General features: G+C 42.3%; 1 protein-coding gene across 26 annotated transcripts; it reads right to left on the bottom strand.

The window, feature by feature from the left end:
- Nucleotides 1–12,342: 12,342 nt before the first annotated feature.
- On the bottom strand, nt 12,343–17,638 carry LOC125532406 (uncharacterized). 26 transcript variants are annotated; one of them, XR_015610185.1, is made up of 9 exons: nt 17,617–17,638; nt 17,335–17,505; nt 17,164–17,258; nt 16,920–17,052; nt 15,760–16,783; nt 15,631–15,666; nt 14,541–15,524; nt 14,393–14,459; nt 14,117–14,296 (listed from the first exon to the last, which is right to left on the bottom strand). XR_015610185.1 is itself a non-coding variant. In XM_087534258.1 (7 exons), the coding sequence occupies exons 5-7, from the start codon at nt 16,388–16,390 to the stop codon at nt 15,418–15,420; spliced, it is 774 nt and encodes a 257-aa protein (XP_087390384.1). In that variant the 5' UTR covers nt 16,391–16,783; nt 16,920–17,052; nt 17,164–17,258; nt 17,335–17,505; nt 17,617–17,638; the 3' UTR covers nt 14,117–15,417. The 26 variants fall into 26 exon arrangements, 3 of the variants coding, with proteins under 3 accessions (XP_087390384.1, XP_087390385.1, XP_087390386.1); XR_015610184.1 differs by having other exon boundaries at nt 14,393–14,438; XR_015610197.1 differs by lacking the exon at nt 17,617–17,638 and having other exon boundaries at nt 14,393–14,438; nt 14,541–14,647; nt 15,453–15,666; nt 15,755–15,974; nt 16,052–16,783.
- Nucleotides 17,639–23,153: the final 5,515 nt, after the last annotated feature.

The following is a 23,153-nucleotide window of genomic DNA, read 5'->3' as shown; positions in this document are numbered from 1 at the left end:
GATTAAAACTCTGTAACCACAAGTATTGTGTGAGTGTTAGCAATTATGGAGGACTAAATGATAGTTGAGTATGTGGACTTGCTTTTTAGCTCTGACATAGACTCTTTCCAATGTTATGATAAATTGCAATTGCTTCAATGACTGAGATTATAGTTTGTTGGAGCCCAATAAATTTTATGATTTATACTTTTGCATTGTGAATAGATCATCACTTGAACATAAGTAATCATATGACAAAATCTATATATGTTGTTGTTATAAGAATAACCATGATGCCTTCATGTCCATATTTTATTTTTATCGACGCCTCTACCTCTAAACATGAGGACATATTTATTGTTATCGGCTTTTCGCTTGAGGACAAGCGAGGTCTAAGCTTGGGGGAGTTGATACGTCCATTTTGCATCATGCTTTTATATCAATATTTATTGCATTATGGACTGTTATTTCACTTTATGTCACAATACTTATGGCTATTCTCTCTTATTTTACAAGGTTTACATAAAGAGGGAGAATGTCGGCAGCTGGAATTCTGGGCTGGAAAAGGAGCAAATATTAGAGGCCTATTCTGTGCAACTCCAAAAGTCCTGAAACTTCACGGGACATCTTAAAAGAAATAAAGAAAAATCGTCGCCAAAGATGAAGGCCAGGGGGCCCACACCCTTCTCACGAGGGTGGGGGCGCCCCCCCCCCTCCTAGGGCGCGCCCCCCTACCTCGTGGGCCCCCTGGTGGCTCTCCGATACCCATCTTCTCCTATATGAGGTCTTTCGATGAGAAAAAAATAAGGGGGAACTTTTTGGGACGAGACTCCGCCGCCACGAGGCAGAACCTTGGCGGATCCAATCTAGAGCTCCGGCAGAGCTGTTCTGCCGGGGATACTTCCCTCCCGGAGGGGGAAATCATCACCATCGTCATCACCAACGCTCCTCTCATCGGGAGAGGGCAATCTCCACCAACATATTCACCAGCACCATCTCATCTCCAAACCCTAGTTCATCTCTTATATCCAATTCTTGTCTCAAAGTCCGGGATTGGTGCTAGTAGGTTGCTAGTAGTGTTGATTACTCCTTGTAGTTGATGCTAGTTGGTTTAATTGGTGGAAGATCATATGTTCAGATCCTATATGCATATTATTACCCCTCTTATTATGAACATGAATATGCTTTGTGAGTAATTACGTTCGTTCCTGAGGACAAGGGAGAAGTCTTGCTATGAGTAGTCATGTGAATTTGGTATTCGTTTGATATTTTGATAAGATGTATGTTGTCTAGCCTGTAGTGGTGTTATGTGAACGTAGACTATATAACACTTCACCATTATTTGGGCCTAGAGGAAGGCATTGAGAAGTAATAAGTAGATGATGGGTTGCTAGAGTGACAGAAGCTTAAACCCTAGTTTATGCGTTGCTTCGTAAGGGGCTGATTTGGATCCATATGTTTCATGCTATGGTTAGGTTTACCTTAATACTTTTGTTGTAGTTGTGGATGCTTGCAATAGAGGTTAATCATAAGTGGGATGCTTGTTCAAGTAAGAACAGCACCCAAGCACCGGTCCACCCACATATCAAATTATCAAAGTATCGAACGTGAATCATATGAACGTGATGAAAACTAGCTTGACGATATTCCCATGTGTCCTCGGGAGCGCTTTTCCTATTATAAGAGTTTGTTCCGGCTTGTCCTTTGGTACAAAAAGGATTGGGCCACCTTGCTGCACTTTATTTACTTTTATTATTTGTTGCTCGTTACAATTTATCCTATCACAAAACTATCTGTTACCACTTATTTCAGTACTTGCAGAGAATACCTTGCTGAAAACCGCTTATCATTTCCTTCTGCTCCTCGTTGGGTTCGACACTCTTACTTATCGAAAGGACTACGATAGATCCCCTATACTTGTGGGGCATCAGGCCGACTCCCGCGGCCGGCTTCTCCGGAAGCCGCCAGGCGGAGTCGGCCGGTCTTGACCTCGCCTCTAGGACTCGGATGCATACAGGCAGCCGACTGTTCCTTCAGCCGTCCTCCAGAAGGCGGCTCTTCATCTGTCGTCTTGAGGGGCGCAGTCAGCCCCGATGTCTTGAAAGGTTTTGGGCCTCGGGTTAGCCTACCCGTGGCCCATTACTCCGACAACTATGTTTTTCAATTTTTTGGGAAACACATAAGCCTAGTTTGTGCTTGACACGAAAGAACAAGTGTACTTCATCCCAAAGCACAATTGTTTTTCACCATGAGTACAAATTGTGCTTTTTATGCTTCACGTGAAAAGCACTGCAAGAAACAAAGAAAGCAAAGAATAAATAGAAAGAAAAAAATCAGAGAATAAAGAAAAAACCTGGTAAAATTGAAAAACCCAAAATCCGAATAAAAATAAAAAAAGGCCCAAAACGCCAAAAGCACATGCTGAGTGCCTCCATCGCGCGACGCGTGATGGGTGGAGCACCCATGCGCGCATTCACTAGGAAGCCCCCCCCCTCCCCAAGGGCGGTACCCATGAACTAGTTGCTCCCAATAAGCATCGACTAGGGATTGCTCCTAATTGGCTCCTTAGCTAAGACTAGTAGAATGCCCATGTGTTGCCATGGGCTTTTAGCTTTTTCCTGATTGTACGACATTGCCTCGGGACCATTGTCGATGGATTCTTTCTGAACATCGACATAATCCATCTCTACCTCTCTTATACTCTGCAAAAGTAAACATATATAGAAATACACCTTTTGTATTATCATGTGCAACATATATATATATAAGGAACAATAATTATCTTTATGCATCCCCTTGTGTAAAACTTGATGAGTTTTGAGTTTAGTCGATCATAGGTACGTCCATGACTTTGTCAATCAACATTTTTTATGCCATCTGTTTTTATCTCTAACCTATAAAAGTGAACATATAAACATATATTAAAAATATAAAAGACAAAGTGTCATCTCACCCTACCATTGCTTGGCATTTTTTCTAAACTTTAGCAAATCTATGAAAAGGTCCTCACATACTTCGAAAGATGATGGTGTACTGTATATCTGATTGGAAAATGAGACGGTTATCACTACCTCGAAGGATGATGGCGTATTGAATTTCTTATTTGCTATTAATGAAAGATGCATGTTGTTTTATGGAAAGTTTATCTCTCCTTATTCTTCAACCTCAACAAATATAATGTTTTTATGCCCAGAAGAAACATGAAGAGAAACACTCATTCGTGAAACTTCTCCCAATTAATTGTGGTATTCCCACTTGTTTCTACCAAATAATAATGTGGGCATACAAATTCTAGTAAGATAACTACGTGCTGATATATAGAGTAAAAAGGACATAAAATGACGGTAGTTAAACAAACATTCTCTCATGACTGTCATGCCACCCTGAGAGAACCTTCATCTCTGCCGCATGCCTCTGCTCTCAATATAGCGCATGACTTTGACTTCCCAACAAACTTACATTTGGAAATGGTAGTGAAGTTACAAGTCTTGAGTTATCCGTCTTTGATCATGCTATATAATGTTTAATGCATGTGCATTGCCATGGAATAAACAAAACTACAGACCCAAATGTATGTCGTTCATGATGGCATAAGGTTTCATTTACATAGGGACACATACCGTTATCTAATTTGGTTTTATCTGTGACAATCATCATGTCTCCTTACAAACCAACTCCTTGTAAACAAGGCAACCCTTCCAACCCTTGGCTTCCTCACTTCACACGCTTGCTCTACCATTATTTTAGCTTCAAAAGTCTTATCATTTCGTGAAATATGATACAATGTTGTATCTCTGATTTTAAAATGAAATGTGCCTCACCTGTCATCAGAGATGTCTTATTTACAAGATGCCTATAGCGCAATAACATTATTGTTCTCTCTTATTATTCGCCGGCAAGAAATATAATATTTATGTGCTTGCAAGAAACGTGAAGGAAAAAATATATTGTGTATATACGAGAAAATCAAACTGAAACAAAGGCCTGCTTAACTAAAATATGTGTACATTAGTCATAGCTGGGCGTTAACTTAAACGACAACCTAGTTCGTCTCCACGGTGGCCTCCTCATGGTGGTTCAGTAACAAAGTTGTAGTCCTCAACCCATGCGCTAGAACTGGATAGCTACCTTGGGAGAGACAAATATATCATTATTTGGTTACATTCTCTTTTAGTTTGTAAGTATATACATGGTAGAATCTAAATATTTTTTTAGCTTGAATCTGAATAATTTTATTTACTACAGTCGCATGCTGCAGAAGTGATTTAATCTAATAATGGAGAACGTTCATATGTTTGAGTAATCATTAAGAAACTGTTATCAAACTATCCAATAAAGGAACTGGTCCAAAATAGAAGCCTTGACTTGTTCCTCCTGACCATTTAAAATAAGAAAGAGTGCATCAAATTATTTAATAGTGTATGAGCCAATTCCCTAATTTTCTAGAAGAGAAAGGCTTGCACTTCTCAGTATTCGTAATTTGAATATATGGAAGCCTTACACACATTTCCAAATTCAATAACAAAAGGATAAACAATATGAACATGTCAGTAAACAAATGAACTTTAGTTCATGACAGTCTGCTCGGGTTTCCACCCCCTCCCACCACAGACCTCCCAATCCCCCCCTCTGATTTCCTTGTTTGTTGCAGCCTAAGATTGGGATTGGCCTACTCTTCTTCTATAACCGGGATCTTACGACTCTCGTGCTTAATAAGTTGGCACCTCGCATCCTGCCAAAACCTAATCCTCTTATTCTCTAGCTAGAGTTGGGATCGATAAATGGCTTTTTTTCATTTGGGACTGCCCTCTTCCAAGAGTTCATCCACGAAAGGAATGGGATATTTTTATTAATGGTAAGGCTATTTAGTTTCCTGTAGTCTATACACAATCGCCAACTCCCACCCATCCTACCTACAGGTACAGGACTTGAAAAGGGCAAAGGGCTTGAGCTTGGCCTAATCACAGCAGCTGCTAACATTTCATCGACCAACTTTTCAATGGCTGCCTTTTGATCGTGCGAGTATCTATACGGCCTGAGATTAATCGGCCCAGCTCCCTCCAGAAGAGGTATTACATGATCATGGGTCTGGTGGTAACTCTTTTGGCTCATTGAAAATGTCAGAGTCTCGGGTAAGTAACTTATTCATACTGTTAGGTATTCTGGTTTCTTTGCTGGTGGCATTCACTGGAAAAGCTTGCACGAGCATACAAATCTCTCCTTGTTGTAACTGCACCCTTCCTCTATCTACTGACCTCCTTGTCTAATCCTGAATTCCCTTTCAAACTACTTTCTTGCCTTCCTTGACCAATGTTATGGATGGTGCACTGGTTGAGAAAATAATTGGCCCTTCCTTCTTATAGCAACAAAATCCAATCTCCCCCTCATACGAACCTACCTCCATGACTTTCATGTCAAACTGAAACTCCTTCCCTTGCATTACCCATAGCATGCCATCACATTTGTGCTCACAATACATCTTAGCGTTATTTGCTACTGTGATTTCCATAGGTTTATACGGAGTTGAGTCGTAACCAGCCCGCTTCACAATCTTTGGGGTCTACAAAACAGTGCGTGCTGCCACTATCAACCAAGGCAATCACTGGCACTCCGTTTACCCGGTATCTCTGTCCATAGTCATCTCCTATTTTGGAAGACTGAGACTTGCGACACAGCAGCAATATTATTCAAATAACATGTCATTCAAACGCAGCGCGCCTTGTTAATTGCTCATCACGTAATTGAATTTACGAATAGGGAGCCCAGGTGCCCAACAAGTGAACTATTTCCTCCTCCAGGATTGTTGCTTTCCTTCTATAGCCTCACGTATGAAAAACGTGTGCCTTATAGAGGGCTAGGCCACAAATACATAGCATAGATAACAAGGGTTTCGCCAAAGTAGACGCTCAAGCGAAACATTCCACTTATCGAAGAAGGGATACAGGTATTTCAAGTTCAAGAAGTAGGCATTGATCCCAAAGAATGTAGTGAAAATCTAGGCTAGGAGGAATGCGTCAGAGCCGAGGTCAGGCAAAAGGTTGCTGGATCTTTATGTTGGCCGGAAGTTATTTCTTTTCAATGAGGTTCAATGTTCTCTAGATTGCTTAGAAGTAGCCTGCCTTACTCGAGCCAACTAGGATCAGAAGGTGTTGATAGGGCTAGACTTTCTCTCATGGGCGTGACTTTATTAAATAAAGGGTCTTTTCATCGCTTTGGCCTGGAGCCGAGTAAGTAAGGACTTTGCCAGGTTTGAACTCCAAAGTCATTTACGCCCAGTATTTCCTTTGATTCTTATAGCCTTCGTGTCAAGGAGCGATGCGAGCGGTCCAATTGCACATCAATAGCAGCTGCTTTTATCTCCGCATTCACTAAACGAAATGCTGAACCCATGTTGGTAATTCCCTCTGTGCTCTACTGTCTTGAACTATTTTCTTTAGTTGACATGGAGGCTTTAGTGCCACGTTCAAGCTAAAAGCTGTGAAAGCAAGTCAAGCAGTGCCAGATGATGATAAAATAGCGGCGCATCCTTCTTTTGAAAAGTGACCAAACGGGACTTTTCAGCATAGTATCAGATGCCTTATTTTGTTAGTTAGGATCTCCTTCTCACTCCAAAGTATGGTTGGTGTATACTCGGCCTTTCCCACTGTAGTTTGGAGCTCACCCTTTATTTACACCGACCCAATCTACAATCAACAAAATGTAATTTTATAGGAAAGAAATCAAGCGAAAGCTAACTGTCAGCTATAAATAAATGCTTTTGCTTTCTATCCAGCAGCTGATGCTTTATGTAGTAAAGAAGGAAATTCTTGGAGTTAGCACGGTACTGAGGTCTCTGGAGCGAGTGACGGATTATATCTTTTGGAACATTAGAGGTTGTGGACAGCACTCATAGCTCCTCTATTTCTCAAGGATCTATGCTTCCTGTTTGCACTCTTTCTAGGTCCAATGCGATAGAGAAGCAGGCAGTGAACGGATTCATCCTGCAAAAGTGGCCATACTAAGAGCTCTGGCTAGTCCTTGCTTCATGAGGTACATACTTCTTCCGGTCTGCTCTGTTGCCGAGCTTCCATTCTCGGACACCTACATTCCCAAGAGGCTAGGGCAGGGCAAATACATGAAGTCGGAATGATTCCCACACCTGGATTGAATGCTCCGCCAAAGTAAACCTAAACAATTAATTGAAGGAAGTGTAGCCCGGCATCGATTTCACGTGTCGGTTGCCCAACCCAATAATTAGTAGTTTTTGAATGATTCGCGTTAGCCGGGAGTTAGAGATGTACTTTCTATTTCAATGAAGTAACCAACCAAAAGAGAGTGCTAAAGGAGTCATTCAGAAGTGAGTGAAGGGGCGCAGAAAAAAGCTGGTGAGCAAAGAAAGCTAAAATTGTTAATTAAACGGGCCTTGTTAATGAAGTATTTCGTTACCTTCCTTTATTCTGATTTTGACCATTTAGTTGAACTGACTCTGTTAATTCGCTCTCACGGTAATTGGATTGCGATTTCCTCTGGATTCAATCTCAATGACTGCTAGGATTTCTTTCTACTTCTATTTGTGGCATATAGAATTTTACGATAGATGAAGCGGAAGAAGGAACAAGGCTTGAAGGCGGATTAGCAAGGGAATGAATCTGATGAAGCTGTTCCTCCGCTAGAATAAGGGGGGCATGATCGCTGATTTGACCGGGCAGACCAGATGAGTGAGATTGATTGAAAGCGCTGTGCCAACTTGCGTACAAGATTTTTAGACTCTAGTAAATCCTCTTCACAAGTTATTTCGTATAGGCTATTCAAGGTCTATTGGCTTTATTGCTTATGTGGTACTTCGACCGCGAAGCCTCGCTTATGCACCGAGAAAGATCGTAGATAGGAAAGATCTGTTATGCACCAACGACGGCCCCTTCTCTTTACCTTTATCGTCTCATACCTCAGTCCATTGCTGGCTTGAATGTTGTCTCTCTTCTTCTTTGCTCGCGAGAGTGAATAAGAGGACGACCCACCGGGGGGAGGATGGAATGAGTCGGCAAGGGGATCAACCATCTTCTTTCAGTAAAGGCCCACACATTATCCTTAATATTGGGATAAAAGGACTCTGAAGAAGGAAACTCTCTTCCCGTCTTGCGTAACTGACCACTGCAAATCAAGTCGAAAGTGCTTATATGCTTAACACGTTTTTGTCTCAATGACAGGCCGCTTGAACATTGTCTGATTTTTTTTAAGAGACTCGATCTTATGTATCTACTTATTGTCTTTTTGCCTTTTCTCGGTAGTTCCGTAGCCAGTTTTTTCGGACGTTTTCTAGGATCTGAAGGAACCGCTATAATGACCACCATGTGCGTTTCATTTTCTTCGATCTTATCTTTTCTTGCCTTTTATGAAGTCGCACTGGGAGCTAGTGCTTGCTATCTCAGAATAGCTCCATGGATCTCATCGGAAATGTTTTATGCTTCTTGGGGCTTCTTTGGCGACCGTGAAGTCACCGGATGAATTGCCGAGTAGATAGATCAGATCCGGACGCTGCAGTTGTTCCGCGGTGATACGGACTCGACCCGCTCCTACCCACCCTGGGGTATCATAGCATGTCGGGAATCGAGGGGGGACATACTGGACGTAACTACTCCCATCGGTTGGGGGCTCTGCCGCCCTGCCTTTCGATCGATACACAGTTGAGGAGGCCGATCACGAACTTGACAGGTGTGGGAGCGATCCTGGGAAGGCAAGGCTAAGACGGCGCCTTGCATATGGGTAGCAAGAGGGCGCTTATGCCCCGACGGTGGGGCCTTATGGGGAAGGGCCCAGCCCAATAGGGACAGCACACCCCCCACTTTAAGCGCATCTCTGTATCGACTGAATAACTCTATCTAAGGGTGACGTCGGTGGAACCGGTGAACCACGCGAGCTGGTTAGATGCGTGGGGCAGAGGGCTCGTAGTACCCCCCCCCCTTTTCTTGATCCAGCCTTTTCTTTGCTTCGGTGGTTAATCACCTAAAATCCAAGGGAGGCTGGCCTGCACGCCATACCTATACCCATACAATGCCAGGCAGGCGGTGGACTCATTTTTGGATTAGGGAAGGGAAGAAGGGGCCTAAGCACGGCGGATGTCGTACACTTGAGTGGCAAAGGAAAGCGAGACCGTACTTCTTTTGACAGGCCTGTTCTGACATAAGGTTCCCGCAGAAGATCAAGTTGGTGAGCCGTGTGATGGGAAACCTTCCCGCACGGTTCGGAGAGCACTGAAGACGAATGAGAGGTTCACCACCACATCATTGCAAGGGGAGCTCGCTCGATTCGCAGATTGGCCTGACTCGTAATTCACTTTTGACTCTGTGTTCGATAGCCTGACCGTAGTGATGTTAATTGTGGTTACATTCATAAGTAGCTTGGTCCATCTTTATTCCATTTTATATATGTCTGAGGATCCGCATAGCCCTCGATTTATGTGTTATTTATCCATTTTTACTTTTTTTATGCTAATGTTGGTGACTGGAGATAACTTTCTTCAATTATTCCTGGGATGGGAGGGAGTAGGTCTTGCTTCATATTTGTTAATTCATTTCTGGTTTACATGACTTCACGCGGATAAAGCTGCTATAAAAGCTATGCTTGTCAATCGAGTAGGTGATTTTGGATTAGCTCTTGGGATTTTTGGTTGTTTTACTCTCTTTCAAACAGTAGACTTTTCAACCATTTTTGCTTGTGCTAGTGCTCCCAGAAATGAATGGATTTTTTGCAATATGAGATTGAATGCCATAACTCTGATTTGTATTTTACTTTTTATTGGTGCTGTTGGGAAATCTGCACAGATAGGATTGCATACTTGGTTACCCGATGCAATGGAGGGTCCCACTCCAGTATCTGCTTTGATTCATGCAGCTACTATGGTCACTGCTGGCGTTTTCATGATAGCAAGGTGCTCCCCTTTATTTGAATACTCACATACGGCTTTGATTGTTATTACTTTTGCAGGAGCTATGACGTCATTCCTTGCGGCAACCACTGGAATATTACAGAAACGATCTAAAGAGGGTCATAGCTTATTCAACTTGCAGTCAATTGGGCTATATGATCTTTGCTTGCGGCATCTCTAACTATTCAGTTAGCGTCTTTCACTTAATGAATCATGCGTTTTTCAAAGCATTACTCTTCCTGAGTGCGGGTTCGGTGATTCATGCCATGTCGGATGAGCAAGATATGCGGAAGATGGGGGGGGCTTGCCTCCTCCTTTCCTTTGACCTATGCCATGATGCTCATGGGCAGCTTATCTCTTATTGGATTTCCTTTTCTAACAGGATTTTATTCTAAAGATGTGATCTTAGAGCTCGCTTACACAAAGTATACCATCAGTGGGAACTTTGCTTTCTGGTTGGGAAGTGCCTCTGTCCTTTTCACTTCTTATTACTCCTTTCGTTTACTATTTCTAACATTTCTAGTACCAACTAATTCATTCGGGCGAGACAGATTACGATGTCATGATGCGCCCATTCCTATGGCCATTCCTTTAATACTTTTGGCTCTCGGGAGTCTCTTTGTAGGATACTTGGCCAAAGTGTGACATGTTAGCCCATAAGTCAGTACTGTGACGAAGCGGCTGTTGCTCACCCGATACGATCGTACGAGGTCACAATTTACCCAACACGATCATCCGGGGTGAACAAGAATTGGGGATCGGATGCGGGCGAAATTCCCACCAATGGCTGAGATGTTCAGTCGACTCCCTCCCCCTTTGTGAGGGTCTGGACCCCTACGAGTGAGCAGAAAAGGGAGGAGGAAAGAGGCCCTGGTGAACCGTCATAATAAGTGAACAAGTGTAAGCTTTGCTGCCCGACAGTATGGAGTACTGACCACACCGATGGACAGGCCCTGAAGCGAAGGACAGGAACGAGCGGAATCAATGTGTTCCAATTTCTGGCCTTGCACCGACCATCCAACGGACCATGGACTAAACGGCCACTGCCTGAAAGGACTATGCTATGTCCAGGGGACCGCCGCCCTCCACAAGGTACATCTTGCGCCTATGGGCCGCTATAACTATCCAAGAAGACACTCGAAAAAGGAAGGATAAACAAACCTACCCGGTGGACTGCCGAGCTACAAGTCCTACGACACAGGAGCGGGATTCTCTAAAAAGCCAAGGTCTTAGGTGGCCAAGAGGGCCCACTTGGAGACTTGGGATCTCAGCAGGAAATGTGAAGGTTGTTTAAAGCCGGCCGATAGGCGAAAGAGAATCCAAAAGTTTTGTGAGCACAAATGTACCTCTTCTGAGCCAAAAGAGTTACCACCAGACCCATGATCATGTAATACCTCTTCTGGAGGGAGCTGAGATTGGGATTGGGATTGGCCTACTCTTCTTCTATAACCGGGATCTTACGACTCTCGTGCTTAATAAGTTGGCACCTCGCATCCTGCCAAAACCTAATCCTCTTATTCTCTAGCTAGAGTTGGGATCGATAAATGGCTTTTTTTCATTTGGGACTGCCCTCTTCCAAGAGTTCATCCACGAAAGGAATGGGATATTTTTATTAATGGTAAGGCTATTTAGTTTCCTGTAGTCTATACACAATCGCCAACTCCCACCCATCCTACCTACAGGTACAGGACTTGAAAAGGGCGAAGGGCTTGAGCTTGGCCTAATCACAGCAGCTGCTAACATTTCATCGACCAACTTTTCAATGGCTGCCTTTTGATCGTGCGAGTATCTATACGGCCTGAGATTAATCGGCTCAGCTCCCTCCAGAAGAGGTATTACATGATCATGGGTCTGGTGGTAACTCTTTTGGCTCATTGAAAATGTCAGAGTCTCGGGTAAGTAACTTATTCATACTGTTAGGTATTCTGGTTTCTTTGTTGGTGGCATTCACTGGAAAAGCTTGCACGAGCATACAAATCTCTCCTTGTTGTAACTGCACCCTTCCTCTTTCTACTGATCTCTTTGTCTGATCCTGAATTCCCTTTCAAACTACTTTCTTGCCTTCCTTGACCAATGTTATGGATGGTGCACTGGTTGAGAAAATAATTGGCCCTTCCTTCTTATAGCAACAAAATCCAATCTCCCCCTCATACGAACCTACCTCCATGACTTTCATGTCAAACTGAAACTCCTTCCCTTGCATTACCCATAGCATGCCATCACATTTGTGCTCACAATACATCTTAGCGCCATTTGCTACTGTGATTTCCATAGGTTTATACGGGGGTCTAGAAGAGAAAGGCTTGCACTTCTCAGTATTCGTAATTTGAAGATATGGAAGCCTTACACACATTTCCAAATTCAATAACAAAAGGATAAACAATATGAACATGTCAGTAAACAAATGAACTTTAGTTCATGACAGTCTGCTCGGGTTTCCACCCCCTCCCACCACAGACCTCCCAATCCCCCCCTCTGATCTTTTCTGTTTTCTACCCTCCCCCTCGGCAAAAGAAAATGCTTTAACCCTGCATGTTCACTGCTTCTACCGGAAATAATAAATACACAAGGAGGCCCTCGGCCAACCCGGAAAGGAAATCTTGCCTCACACGCACTCTGAAGGCGAGCTCGTCCAATCTCGCCGCCGCTCCGTCTCCTCGGCTGCCATTCACCACCCAATCATCCCTCACCACCCACCTTCCCCATCCCCGCGCCGCTTTCCTTGACAACCACCCGTTGCCGCTGCCTTCATCCAAGTTACTTTCCTCGCTGTCAGCACAGCGTGATGCCTTGCCATCACCTCCATGCCCCATGGGTTGCATCCATTGATCAAATAGCAGGACCTGCGAACTGGTTATACACCAAAAACCGAGCAAGCAAGATCAGTGTAAACCCAAACCAGCAAACTGAACCACATACAACACCCAGGCAAAGAAGAGTACCTCTGCATCAGCTCCAAAGCGAATCACATGATAGAGAACAAACAGATTTCCATCAGATGAGTAGACAATGTTGCAAACCTCCCCAGACCATTCCGCAAAGGCTTACCAAATGGTGGAAGGAAAATTGGGAAAACATTTTATGTCCTCACCCAGGGTGATACTATTCATCCGACGTTATATAGTGATACTATTCATCACCCAGGGTGCAGAATAAGTTATTCTTCACCCGACGTAATCTTACGACCGCTTCATAAATAAATTACGTTTGAAATACAATTAGTTACATTTATATTGATTCACTACGTAAAATTTGATATAAGAAAACAAAAAAATACGTTATAAGACCAGAAATATCGCATTTTATGTATGTTTTACACTATGTTTTGCGTTTGTAATTTTACGTAACATAAAATATTTTTTACGGGGATTATACATTTTCTTACGTTCTCTTTTTACGTATGAAATAAGCCAAAATTTATGGAACCTAAAAATACGGTGCATTGACGTCAAAATAGAGAGGGTGAAGAATAACTATAATAACTATTCCTCACCCAGGGTGACGAATAGCGCGATATATATATATATATATATATATATATATATATATATAATGTCAAGAAATTTTGTTAGCAACATGCCAGCAGAAGGCATAAAAAGTGAGGTCACAAGTACACACGATTAGAATAAATATACAACCTGTGTGTTCATGATCATGTTAACAGAAGCAATTTTGAACAATAAACAGAAAAATGACGGGTTAAATAGTCTTCCAAGCAGGGTTCTAAGGTTCTCAGAAGGAAAAACAAAAATAAAGAGATGTGATGTTAAGTTTAGTTATCTAATAGGAAATACTCTTCAATAATATTATTACAGTTATCAGTTATGAATCTATAAACTAAAAGGCATTGTGTTATGCATAAAAGTTCTCTTGACCTACTACTACAAGAAAGCGCATTCCAATGACAACAATAGCCAATGCCCATTAATACAGACCAAAAGTCAATTTTAGTAAACCCATTGATCACAAGTTTTCCCGACAGAAACATGATAGATTTCGTCCTAGCTAGACTTTCATTAGCATCCAGATTAAATTCACCGCTATAAGAAAATCACTAACCTCAACATTGGGAACATAACTACAGATGTAAATCAACACTTTGAGTTGCTCTTAGATGCAATTCAAGGAAAACGAGAGCATGAGCTTGCTAAGTCGGATGCCTCATTTGACTTGTTGTACGAATCCACCCAAAAAGTGCATGATAATATAAACCATGAGTAAGGGGGCAAAGGGTAGTGCTCCAACATAAACTAATGCTTATACATAAATCCACATATAAAATCGAATCATTCGAGAACCAAGCATAAATCACCAAATTAATCATCCCTAAACTGTGCAGCGCACTAAAAGCTAGAGTCCGGTGAACACACAACCCGTTTGATCCTCCCAGCCTGGCCAGTGGCCACTGGCAGCCTGTGTTGGTATCCATCAACAAATATGCGATTAAGTCTATTTCTTCTTGAGGGAAAGAATTCAGTAAGCTAATTAATACATGCAATGGGAACTTACCTTTTTCTTTTCTTCTAAGGCACTTATGTTCTTACAAGATCTCTCCCTGCAAAAAGAAATCAATGTACTGTTGGGAACAGTCAATTTTATATCTAAACAAATCTATGTGAGAAAAATTACGAATACATATTATGATCAAATTTATTACCAGGGGAACCTCAGATTGTAAACTTTTATTCAAGGGTGCTCATGGTGTTGACATAACTGACTCTTTCTCATTTATCAAGAACTCTGTGTGTTTCAATAAGAGAAAGCCTGAAATTTTATATTCACAACAAAAAGAGAAAGAAAAAATATAAAAACTATTTCAGAGAATTTTATGATCCTAGAATATACGCCATGATTATAAGAAGTTATGTGACACCACTATTTCAAATATTTCAAAGCCACGGACTACACTAATACTGTTCTATTTCACTAACACGTGTGTCATGCATCGTTTTCAATTATCGATATGCAAAGTCAGAAAATCAATTATCTGAATTGAATGAGGCACAACTTTTTACATATACATCACATATGTTTTCTAACTACTTACCAAATCAACATTGTGAACTATACATCATAACTGGGACGCTCCTATGCGTGCTTCAACTACACAATGGAAAGTATAAATGTTGACAAATGAACATGGCTAGTCTGCATCCTGCCATGTGCTAACTAATATATATTGAGCTTGCTATGTTGTGTTAAACTAAAATAAGCCGGTCTTTTCTCTGTCCTGCAAAAGGCCAGTCTTTTGCCTTCCTCAAACAAGTTTGTGACAGGACTATGATTGCACTTCACATACACCAAGTAACAAAGAAATAGTTTCAACTTAGAAAAACAGAGATCAGTAAGAAGGATATATGTTCTCATTGTGCATATGGCAGAGCATCATAAATCAAAGAATTGAATCTCAAAATGCAACTTTTATCACCGTCAGGTATGAGTATCAATGCGCAAGTAGGCACTACAGGTTTTAACATGATTCGTGCACACTAATTAGACATCTTTTTAGATGGTCAGTACTGAAGCATGTTGTACTAAAGCAGTACTTTCATTTGATGTGTATACTTACTTGCTACTCCAACTTGCAGTACTGAAGCATGTACCACACTAATTTGACATCTTTTTAGATGGTCAGGTCCTTCTGACTTGCACATAGACATGGTGTCATTTATGTCAGAATAATGTACACGACAGCTAACCAAGTATAAGTCTCAAGTAATAGGACTGTAAGTAGTCGAGCAACTGACTGAGTATAATATTCAAACGTTGCAGACTTGGTTTGCCTACAAAAAAGATAGTAAAACATATATAAATTCCAATTACATGATTTATTCCAAATTAATAATTACAAGATGCAACAATGGATATAACCTTACGTGGCGGCGGAGCTCCCTGCTCCTCTCCACCATGCATGGCGGCGGGGCTCCTTGGAGCCGACGAGTGTGAGGGAGGAGCTCCCTTCTCCTCTCCTCTGTTTTTGGGGGTGAGACCGCGAGACGAACCAGTACATTTAGCAGAGGGTGAGCATTTCCCTACTTTTCTCATAGTAGTATTGAATAACGGGTGGAATTCATTCCTGAAAAACATCAAACTGCCACCGAATGGTGTCCATGTGTCATCATCTATTCCCCAAAGACAACAAAATTGGGTGACATGTAGGTCCAGTACCACCAGCGCGTCGATGTCGCCCACCACCCTACAGTCCGCCGCCGGGAATGCCTTCACCGTGCTCCACACCTTCGACAGCAGCGCCGGTCCGTGGAGTCTGGTTGCGGAGGAGGCGCCGTTGTCGTCGAGGTGGAGGAGGACGGCAAGGATTTCTTGCGTGAGGTGGAAGAGGAGCTTCCGGTTCCACCGGTGCCGGAGCGGGCCTTGGCGCCGGTCGTCGGAGTCGTCCGCGGGGAGGTGGAACACGATCAGGTCCACCGGGGATGACATGGAGTGGCCCTTGAACGGCCAGTTCGGCGGCGGCATTGCGCACATTAACCCGCCACGCTCTAGCACCATCCGCAGGTAACCGTATTCAGGGTCGTCCTCCACCGACGATGATGACGAGGTGGCGCGGCGGTAGGGAGTAATCTGCGGCGGTGGTGCTGGTCGACGACGCGCGCGTGCGAGCTCGCCGCCAGCGCGGTGGCTGCGAGTTTGAAGGGAGGCGACGGTGGTGCCGCCTTTTCAATCGTTGTCTTAGGTGGTGGCTTCTTGACCTGCGTCGCGAAGCGCTTGCCCGTCCGGTGGTCTCTTGCACTGGACGGCCTGCGATGATAGCGGAGCCACTCTGGTCGACGTGGTTGGAATTGGATCCCGAAGATATAGCTTCACTTAGCAGTCATAATGATTGTTCATGTCCGTAAGACACTTGTCAAACGTCAAGCATCTAACGAGAGCTAAAACAGTGTTCTACATGTAGAAATCACACTGTGAATTAATTTAAGAAAATAGCAATCTTATAACTGGCAGTGCACCCACAAGATTGCTAGAAAATGATGCATATTCAAAAATATAGAGAGGTAAAAGGCAAGGGAAGAAGTATCACCTTAGCTGTGTTAATACTATCACCCAGTTTTAATGATCTGCACTGAGCTGTATCAGTTATCTCCACAAGCTTCCAGACCTTTGACTTATGCATTGACTCATCAGCTATTCCAGGTTTTACATCAACCAAGTTTCTGTTGTCCCCATTCCATCAAAAAAAGTACAGAGTAAGATCAAGTTAGTTGGGATCGCAATGTAAATTGTTTATAATAGAACAGACCAAATGAATCTGGATCAAAACAAACCATTGCAGTTATAGCTGATGGAGCAGCAGTTCAGAACTGGTTGCACCGGCTGCGGCGGCTTCCACGGCACCAGCAGTCAGTGGATTTATTAGAGGCTGCACCAATAAGAAACGATTGATCCATGCATGTGGGGAAAACAATCTCAAGTTGTTTCTTGGGAAAAGTAACTACATTTGTTACAGTGTCAGATGCACTACGAGAAGCATCGATAGAACGATCTTCCAGTGTGCGCAATAACCGAAGACCATCGGCATTTGCTAAAACTTTGGTACCATTATCAAGTATCAACAGTAGAGACAGCCAACAGAGTACCCTCCTTGTTAAAGCGAATACACGGCTTGCCTGGTAATTATGGGACCAATCACCAAGTTAGAACAAGAGAGAGGTTGGTATTACATTAGTATCAAATCAGAAATTCACCAACATAAGCACATACAAACGAAAAGAACTCACATGTAGGTGCAGATTAGATGGGTGGGCTAGGTGCTGATATAGGAATCGTACAATCGATCAAAACTGTCGGCGACGTTCTTGTTCTCCCTGAGACATTGCAGGTGCCTTTGGTGACGATGCTCCTACAGAACTTCTCCCGCGTCTCCTCATGGCGACCCAAACCCCCGGCGTGATGGCGAGGACCACAAGATCTGGCGGAGGGGATTCACGCAGTAGCGAGAGGGGATTCACGTAGTGGCGAGGGGTGTGGCATCCGGATTGGACGTGAGGGCGGGAGATGGTGAGGATGCGGGAGGATGGCACAGATGCGGAAGCAGCGGTGCGACCGTGGCAGATCTTGCTGCGGCCGAAGCTCGTACGGGGAGAGAATGGGAGGGGAGGGAAGGGGGCGCCGGCAGAGGAGTAGAGGGCGGAGGCCGGGGTTGGGGGAGACGAGGTGGGCGGTGGGGTTGGAGGCCGGCGGCTGCTTTGGAGGAATCGGGAGAGGAGGAAGATAGCGGCGGCGGGCGGCTGGTTTGGCGGACAGTGCGAGGTGAGACAAAAAACCAAACCAACGGGATGGTGGAAGGCTAGATGAAAATAAAGCGGACGAAAATAAACGTTGAAGTGAGATTACCAACTGCTCGAGTAGAGATACCTAACAGTCACGTATGGGAGTATATGGGTCGACCCAGCTGTGCTTTGCTTTAAATCTGTTAACTGATGACATGTGACCGCTGATTGTTGACCGGCCGGCCAGTAACCTTGAACCTTGACCATTGAGAGTTGACCGTTGACTTTTCAAAAAAAGAAAAAGTTAACACATAATGAAAAAGCTCGAAATGTGAAAAAGGTTCATGAAATTTAGAAAAAAGTTCACAAATTTGAAAAAAGTCCTTAATTTGAAAAAGGTTCACAAAATTTATAAATAGGGAAAATATAAATAAATAAATAAAAAGACAACTAAAAATAAGCATGAAAATGAAAACAAAAATGAGGAAAACCAGCAAAACCAGTGCTGGGGAAAAACTAGAAGAAAAACGCCCCCAAAATGAGGGTGTACATGGGCCGATTGGGGGAGGGGGGGGGGGGGGTGCGTCGGTTTGCAAAATGCACTCTAACCCACGCTTAAGGTGCCAAATAGAAATTGAGCAGAAATAGTCTTAGAGCAACACCAATAGCTCCTCTATCTCTAAACTAACCATTTTTTTTTCGAAACGGCTCTAAACTAACCATTGTTTATCAGAAGTTGGGGCAGAGAACCTCTCCAACAGTTTCCGTAAAGTGTTCATAACTTTAGAGGATCCCGTAAAAATGATATTTTCTTCCGACAAGTTTATGAAAAGATAATCTTTTCGTCTCTTTCTGGCGGGCCAGTAACCACCTTAAACTTCATCGTTTGCCGCATGGAATGCCGTCGTACAGCCATGCTGAAACGCCCATGCCGCTTGCTGCCAGACCACCTTGCGGCCGTACCGCCGCCCACCGCTCATGCCGACGGCCCGCACACCGCCTCGCCCGCTGTCACATGTGCCAGTAATTGACGGGTCTTGGGCAATTATCTTTTTTAATTAAAAAATAAAAATAAATTAGGGGAAAAATAAAAGTTGCTCCCAGACAACTTCCTCTAACTTTTTTATTAGGGTATCATCAAGTTTTATTGATCATAATCCACATGCAGTGGGATACAAATAGGATCATAGGGTTGGATCAGCAGATATGTCGTCCCTGATCAAGAGAATGAGAAAACTTGGCTAATCTATCGGCATCACCATTAGAGGCTCTGCCTTCAAAAATAAAATTACAATTAAAATGTAAAGCTCTATGCTTGATCTCACTACAGATATTTCCATACGCCCCTTGTGTTCCAGCATGGATGTCCTTCACTACTTGCTTCGAAAGACAACTTCCTCCAACTTTTTTTTTTTGAGTTGAACAACTTCCTCTAATCCCTTCGTGCGATGAGACCCCATGTCTGATGTCCCCTCAGCCTGCCAGCAGAAGTTGGGCTGGCTCATATGAAGCGTACAGAGCCCAAACTTCGGCACATTGCAGCCCAATCTACATCAGCAGGCAAGAGCATCTGTAGCAAATGTGCGAAAAAAAGAGCACATTTTTTTAATATTACAAAAAAAATTTAATTTAGTGAACATTTTTTAATATTACAAAACAATTTTTTAAACCACGCATACATATTTTTTTAATTGAATAAACCTTTTTGAATGGAGTTCTCTAGATCATGTGAACATTTTTTTTGCACTGTATTAACATTTAAAAAATGTCAAGGACATATTGTTGAAATGCTTGAACATTTCTTTAAAATTTCATGTACATTTTGAATGGCATGAAACATTTTTTTGAATCACATTAACTTTTTATTACATTGTATAATTTTTTTCTAAAATCGTCACGGTTTTTATGAACCCATGATTTTTTTTGAAATGTCACCAATTTTTTTTGAAATATTATGGACATTTTTTATAACTTGAACGAACATTGTTTCACTGCATGATTTTTTTCAATGTACGATGAACAATTTTTTAAAAAATTAAGCAAAATGTATTTCAATTTCAGAAATATAAATAAAAGTAATAAACAAGAGCTGTTCAATAAGGCCAACAACATGTAGATGGCGGTATTGTGAAGCTTAACTGCTACTCAAGCAATCAGAAAGAAAAGTAACCAAACGATTAATGGGCTAGGCCAACAAGGCGCACCTGTAGGCACGGACGCACTCTGCCTCGCCGAAAGCGAGAGATAAGGACCTCCTATGTGCCGCTTGGTGGAGCAGCTAGTCACTCCTTGTGCCCGACTGCGTCGACCCATTAGCACCGCAGTGCAGAGAATAGGAGGAGTAGGTACTTCATCAATATGACGAGTTACTGCAACAAACCACATGTGGTGAACCGACAATGTGGCACATGTTTGATAATCCGAACAATTTTTTAAAACTGAGATTTTTTTTTGTTTTTTTAACTTGCAAACAATTTAGAGATTTTGTAGGTTTTTCTGAAAATACTTTAAATTTTTGAATTTCCCAATACTTTTTGCAAATCGTGAACAAAATTTAAATTAGATCATTTTTGTAAACTCTGAATAATTTTAAACTTTTTGAACATTCGAAAGTTGTATACAATTTTTGAATATCCTATTTTGAAAAATATGAATAATTTTTGAAAATATGAGCAACTTATACAAGATATTCAACATTTTCGAAATTTGTGAGTTTTTGAAAAAGGACAAGAAATAGTAAACCATATTTTTTGAAAAACAGAGAAGAAAGCCGAAAAAAACAATGAAAAAAAATTGAAAAATGAAAACATGTTGAAGAACCTTATAGAAGGTGAACAAAACCGACAAGAACCCGGGCTAGAACCTTCGAGAACATTCTTAAAAAACAGAAAAACCATCCAATCTCCAAAGCATTAGGTTGGACGGCCCAAAGCAACCACTAGCGTGCTCATTTGTGTGAAGTGGCAACAACTTGTCACGGTAAGCGCGAAATAACTAGTCAAGGGGGTGCCCCTTATAAAGGTCACACCCACTTCCTCTGATGGTGACACGTGGCACACTGCTTGTGCAACACTTCTCGTGATCCAGGAGTATTGTATTTATTCGCAAATTCTTTTTTTGCAAAACGTTTTATCTCTTGAATTGTGCATCCAAATAACGAATTATTTTTACTGTTGCATTTCTCGCATCGAGATATTCAAAACCAGATCTCATGTTAATAGATTTGGATGGACTTTCTTTAAAAAAACATGAAATTGACCCCTTCCCCCCCCCCCCCACACACACAAACAAATGAAAACTAAAATAAAAAAAGGAAGCACAATTGTGCTTCAACTTTTTAGGGAAGCACAATTATGGCTTACATGGAAGCACAATTGTGTTTTTCATTCTTAGGGGGAAGTAAAACTGTGCTTCACCTGAAGCACAACTGTGCTTCACCTTTCGAGAAAGCACAATGATACATTCATTTTGCATCATGCTTTTATATCAGTATTTATTGCATTATGGGTTGTTATTACACATTATGTCATAATACTTATGCATATTCTCTCTTATTTTACAAGGTTTACATAAAAAGAAAGAATGCTGACAGCTGGGATTCTGGGCTGGAAAATGAGCAAATATTAGAGACCTATTCCGCACAGCTCCAAAAGTCCTGAAACTTCACGAAAGCTATTTTCAAAATATATAAAAAATACCGAGCGCAAGAAGTTCCAGAGGGGGCCCACACCCTAGCCACGAGGGTGGGGGCGCGCCTTACCCCCTGGGCGCGCCCCCTGCTTCGTGGGCCCCCTGGTGGCCCTCCGATGCCCATCTTCTGCTATATGGAGTCTTTCGTTGGAAAAAAAATCATAAGCAAGCTTTCGGGATGAGACTCCGCCGCCATGAGGCGGAACCTTGGCGGAACCAATCTAGGGCTCCGGCGGAGCTGTTCTGCCGGGGAAACTTCCCTCCGGAAGGGGGAAATCATCACCATCGTTATCACCAACGCTTCTCTCATCGGGAGGGGACCAATCTCCATCAACATCTTCACCAGCACCATCTCCTCTCAAACCCTAGTTCATCACTTGTATCCAATTCTTGTCTCTAAGTCTGGGATTGGTACCTGTAGGTTGCTAGTAGTGTTGATTACTCCTTGTAGTTGATGCTAGCCGGTTTATTTGGGGGAAGATCATATGGTCAGATCCTATATGCATATTAATACCCCTCTGATTATGAACATGAATATGCTTTATGAGTCGTTACGTTTGTTCTTGAGGACATGGGAGAAGTCATGCTATTAGTAGTCATGTGAATTTGGTATTCGTTCGATATTTTGATGAGATGTATGTTGTCTCTCCTCTAGTGGTGTTATGTGAACGTCGACTACATGATACTTCACCATTATTTGGGTCTAGAGGAAGGCATTGGAAAGTAATAAGTAGATGATGGGTTGTTAGAGTGACAGAAGCTTAAACCCTAGTTTATGCGTTGCTTCGTAACGGGCTGATTTGGATCCATATGTTTCATGCTATGGTTAGGTTTACCTTAATACTTCTGTTGTATTTGCGGATGCTTGCAATGGGGGTTAATGATAAGTGGGATGCTTGTCCAAGTAAGGACAGCACCCAAGCACCGATCCACCCACATATCATATTATCAAAATACCGAACGCGAATCATATGAACGTGATGAAAACTAGCTTGACGATAATTTTCATGTGTCCCCGGGAGCGTTTTCTTCTATATAAGAGTTTGTCCAGGCTTGTCCTTTGCTACAAAAAAGATTGGGCCACCTTGTTGCACTTTATTTATTTTTGTTACTTGTTGCTCATTACAAATTATCTTATCATAAAACTATCTGCTACCTATAATTTCAGTGCTTGCAGAGAATACCTTACTGAAAACCGCTTATCATTTCCTTCTGCTCCTCGTTGGGTTCGACACTCTTACTTATCAAAAGGACTACAATAGATCCCCTATACTTGTGGGTCATCACAGAACTATGCTATTCAATTTTGTTGGGAAACATATAAGTATAGTTTGTGCTTGACACAAAAAAAACAA

The sequence above is a fragment of the Triticum urartu genome, chromosome 7A (assembly GCF_056163025.1).
Source record: "Triticum urartu cultivar PI428250 chromosome 7A, HENAU_Tu73, whole genome shotgun sequence".
In the NCBI taxonomy this organism is placed as follows: domain Eukaryota; kingdom Viridiplantae; phylum Streptophyta; class Magnoliopsida; order Poales; family Poaceae; genus Triticum; species Triticum urartu.
This window is presented reverse-complemented; position numbering and strand designations above follow the sequence as displayed.

What these genes read in the sequence shown, in the direction of transcription:
- LOC125532406 (XM_087534258.1), bottom strand. Translation starts at nt 16,390, where the DNA reads ATGGTGCTAGAGCGTGGCGGGTTAATGTGCGCAATGCCGCCGCCGAAC. An exon ending in GCAGGGAGCTCCGCCGCCAC is followed by an intron (nt 15,667 to 15,759) that starts GTAAGGTTATAT and finishes TCTTTTTTGTAG; the next exon opens with GCAAACCAAGTCTGCAACGT. An exon ending in ACGTTTGAATATTATACTCA is followed by an intron (nt 15,525 to 15,630) that starts GTCAGTTGCTCG and finishes TGTGCAAGTCAG; the next exon opens with AAGGACCTGACCATCTAAAA.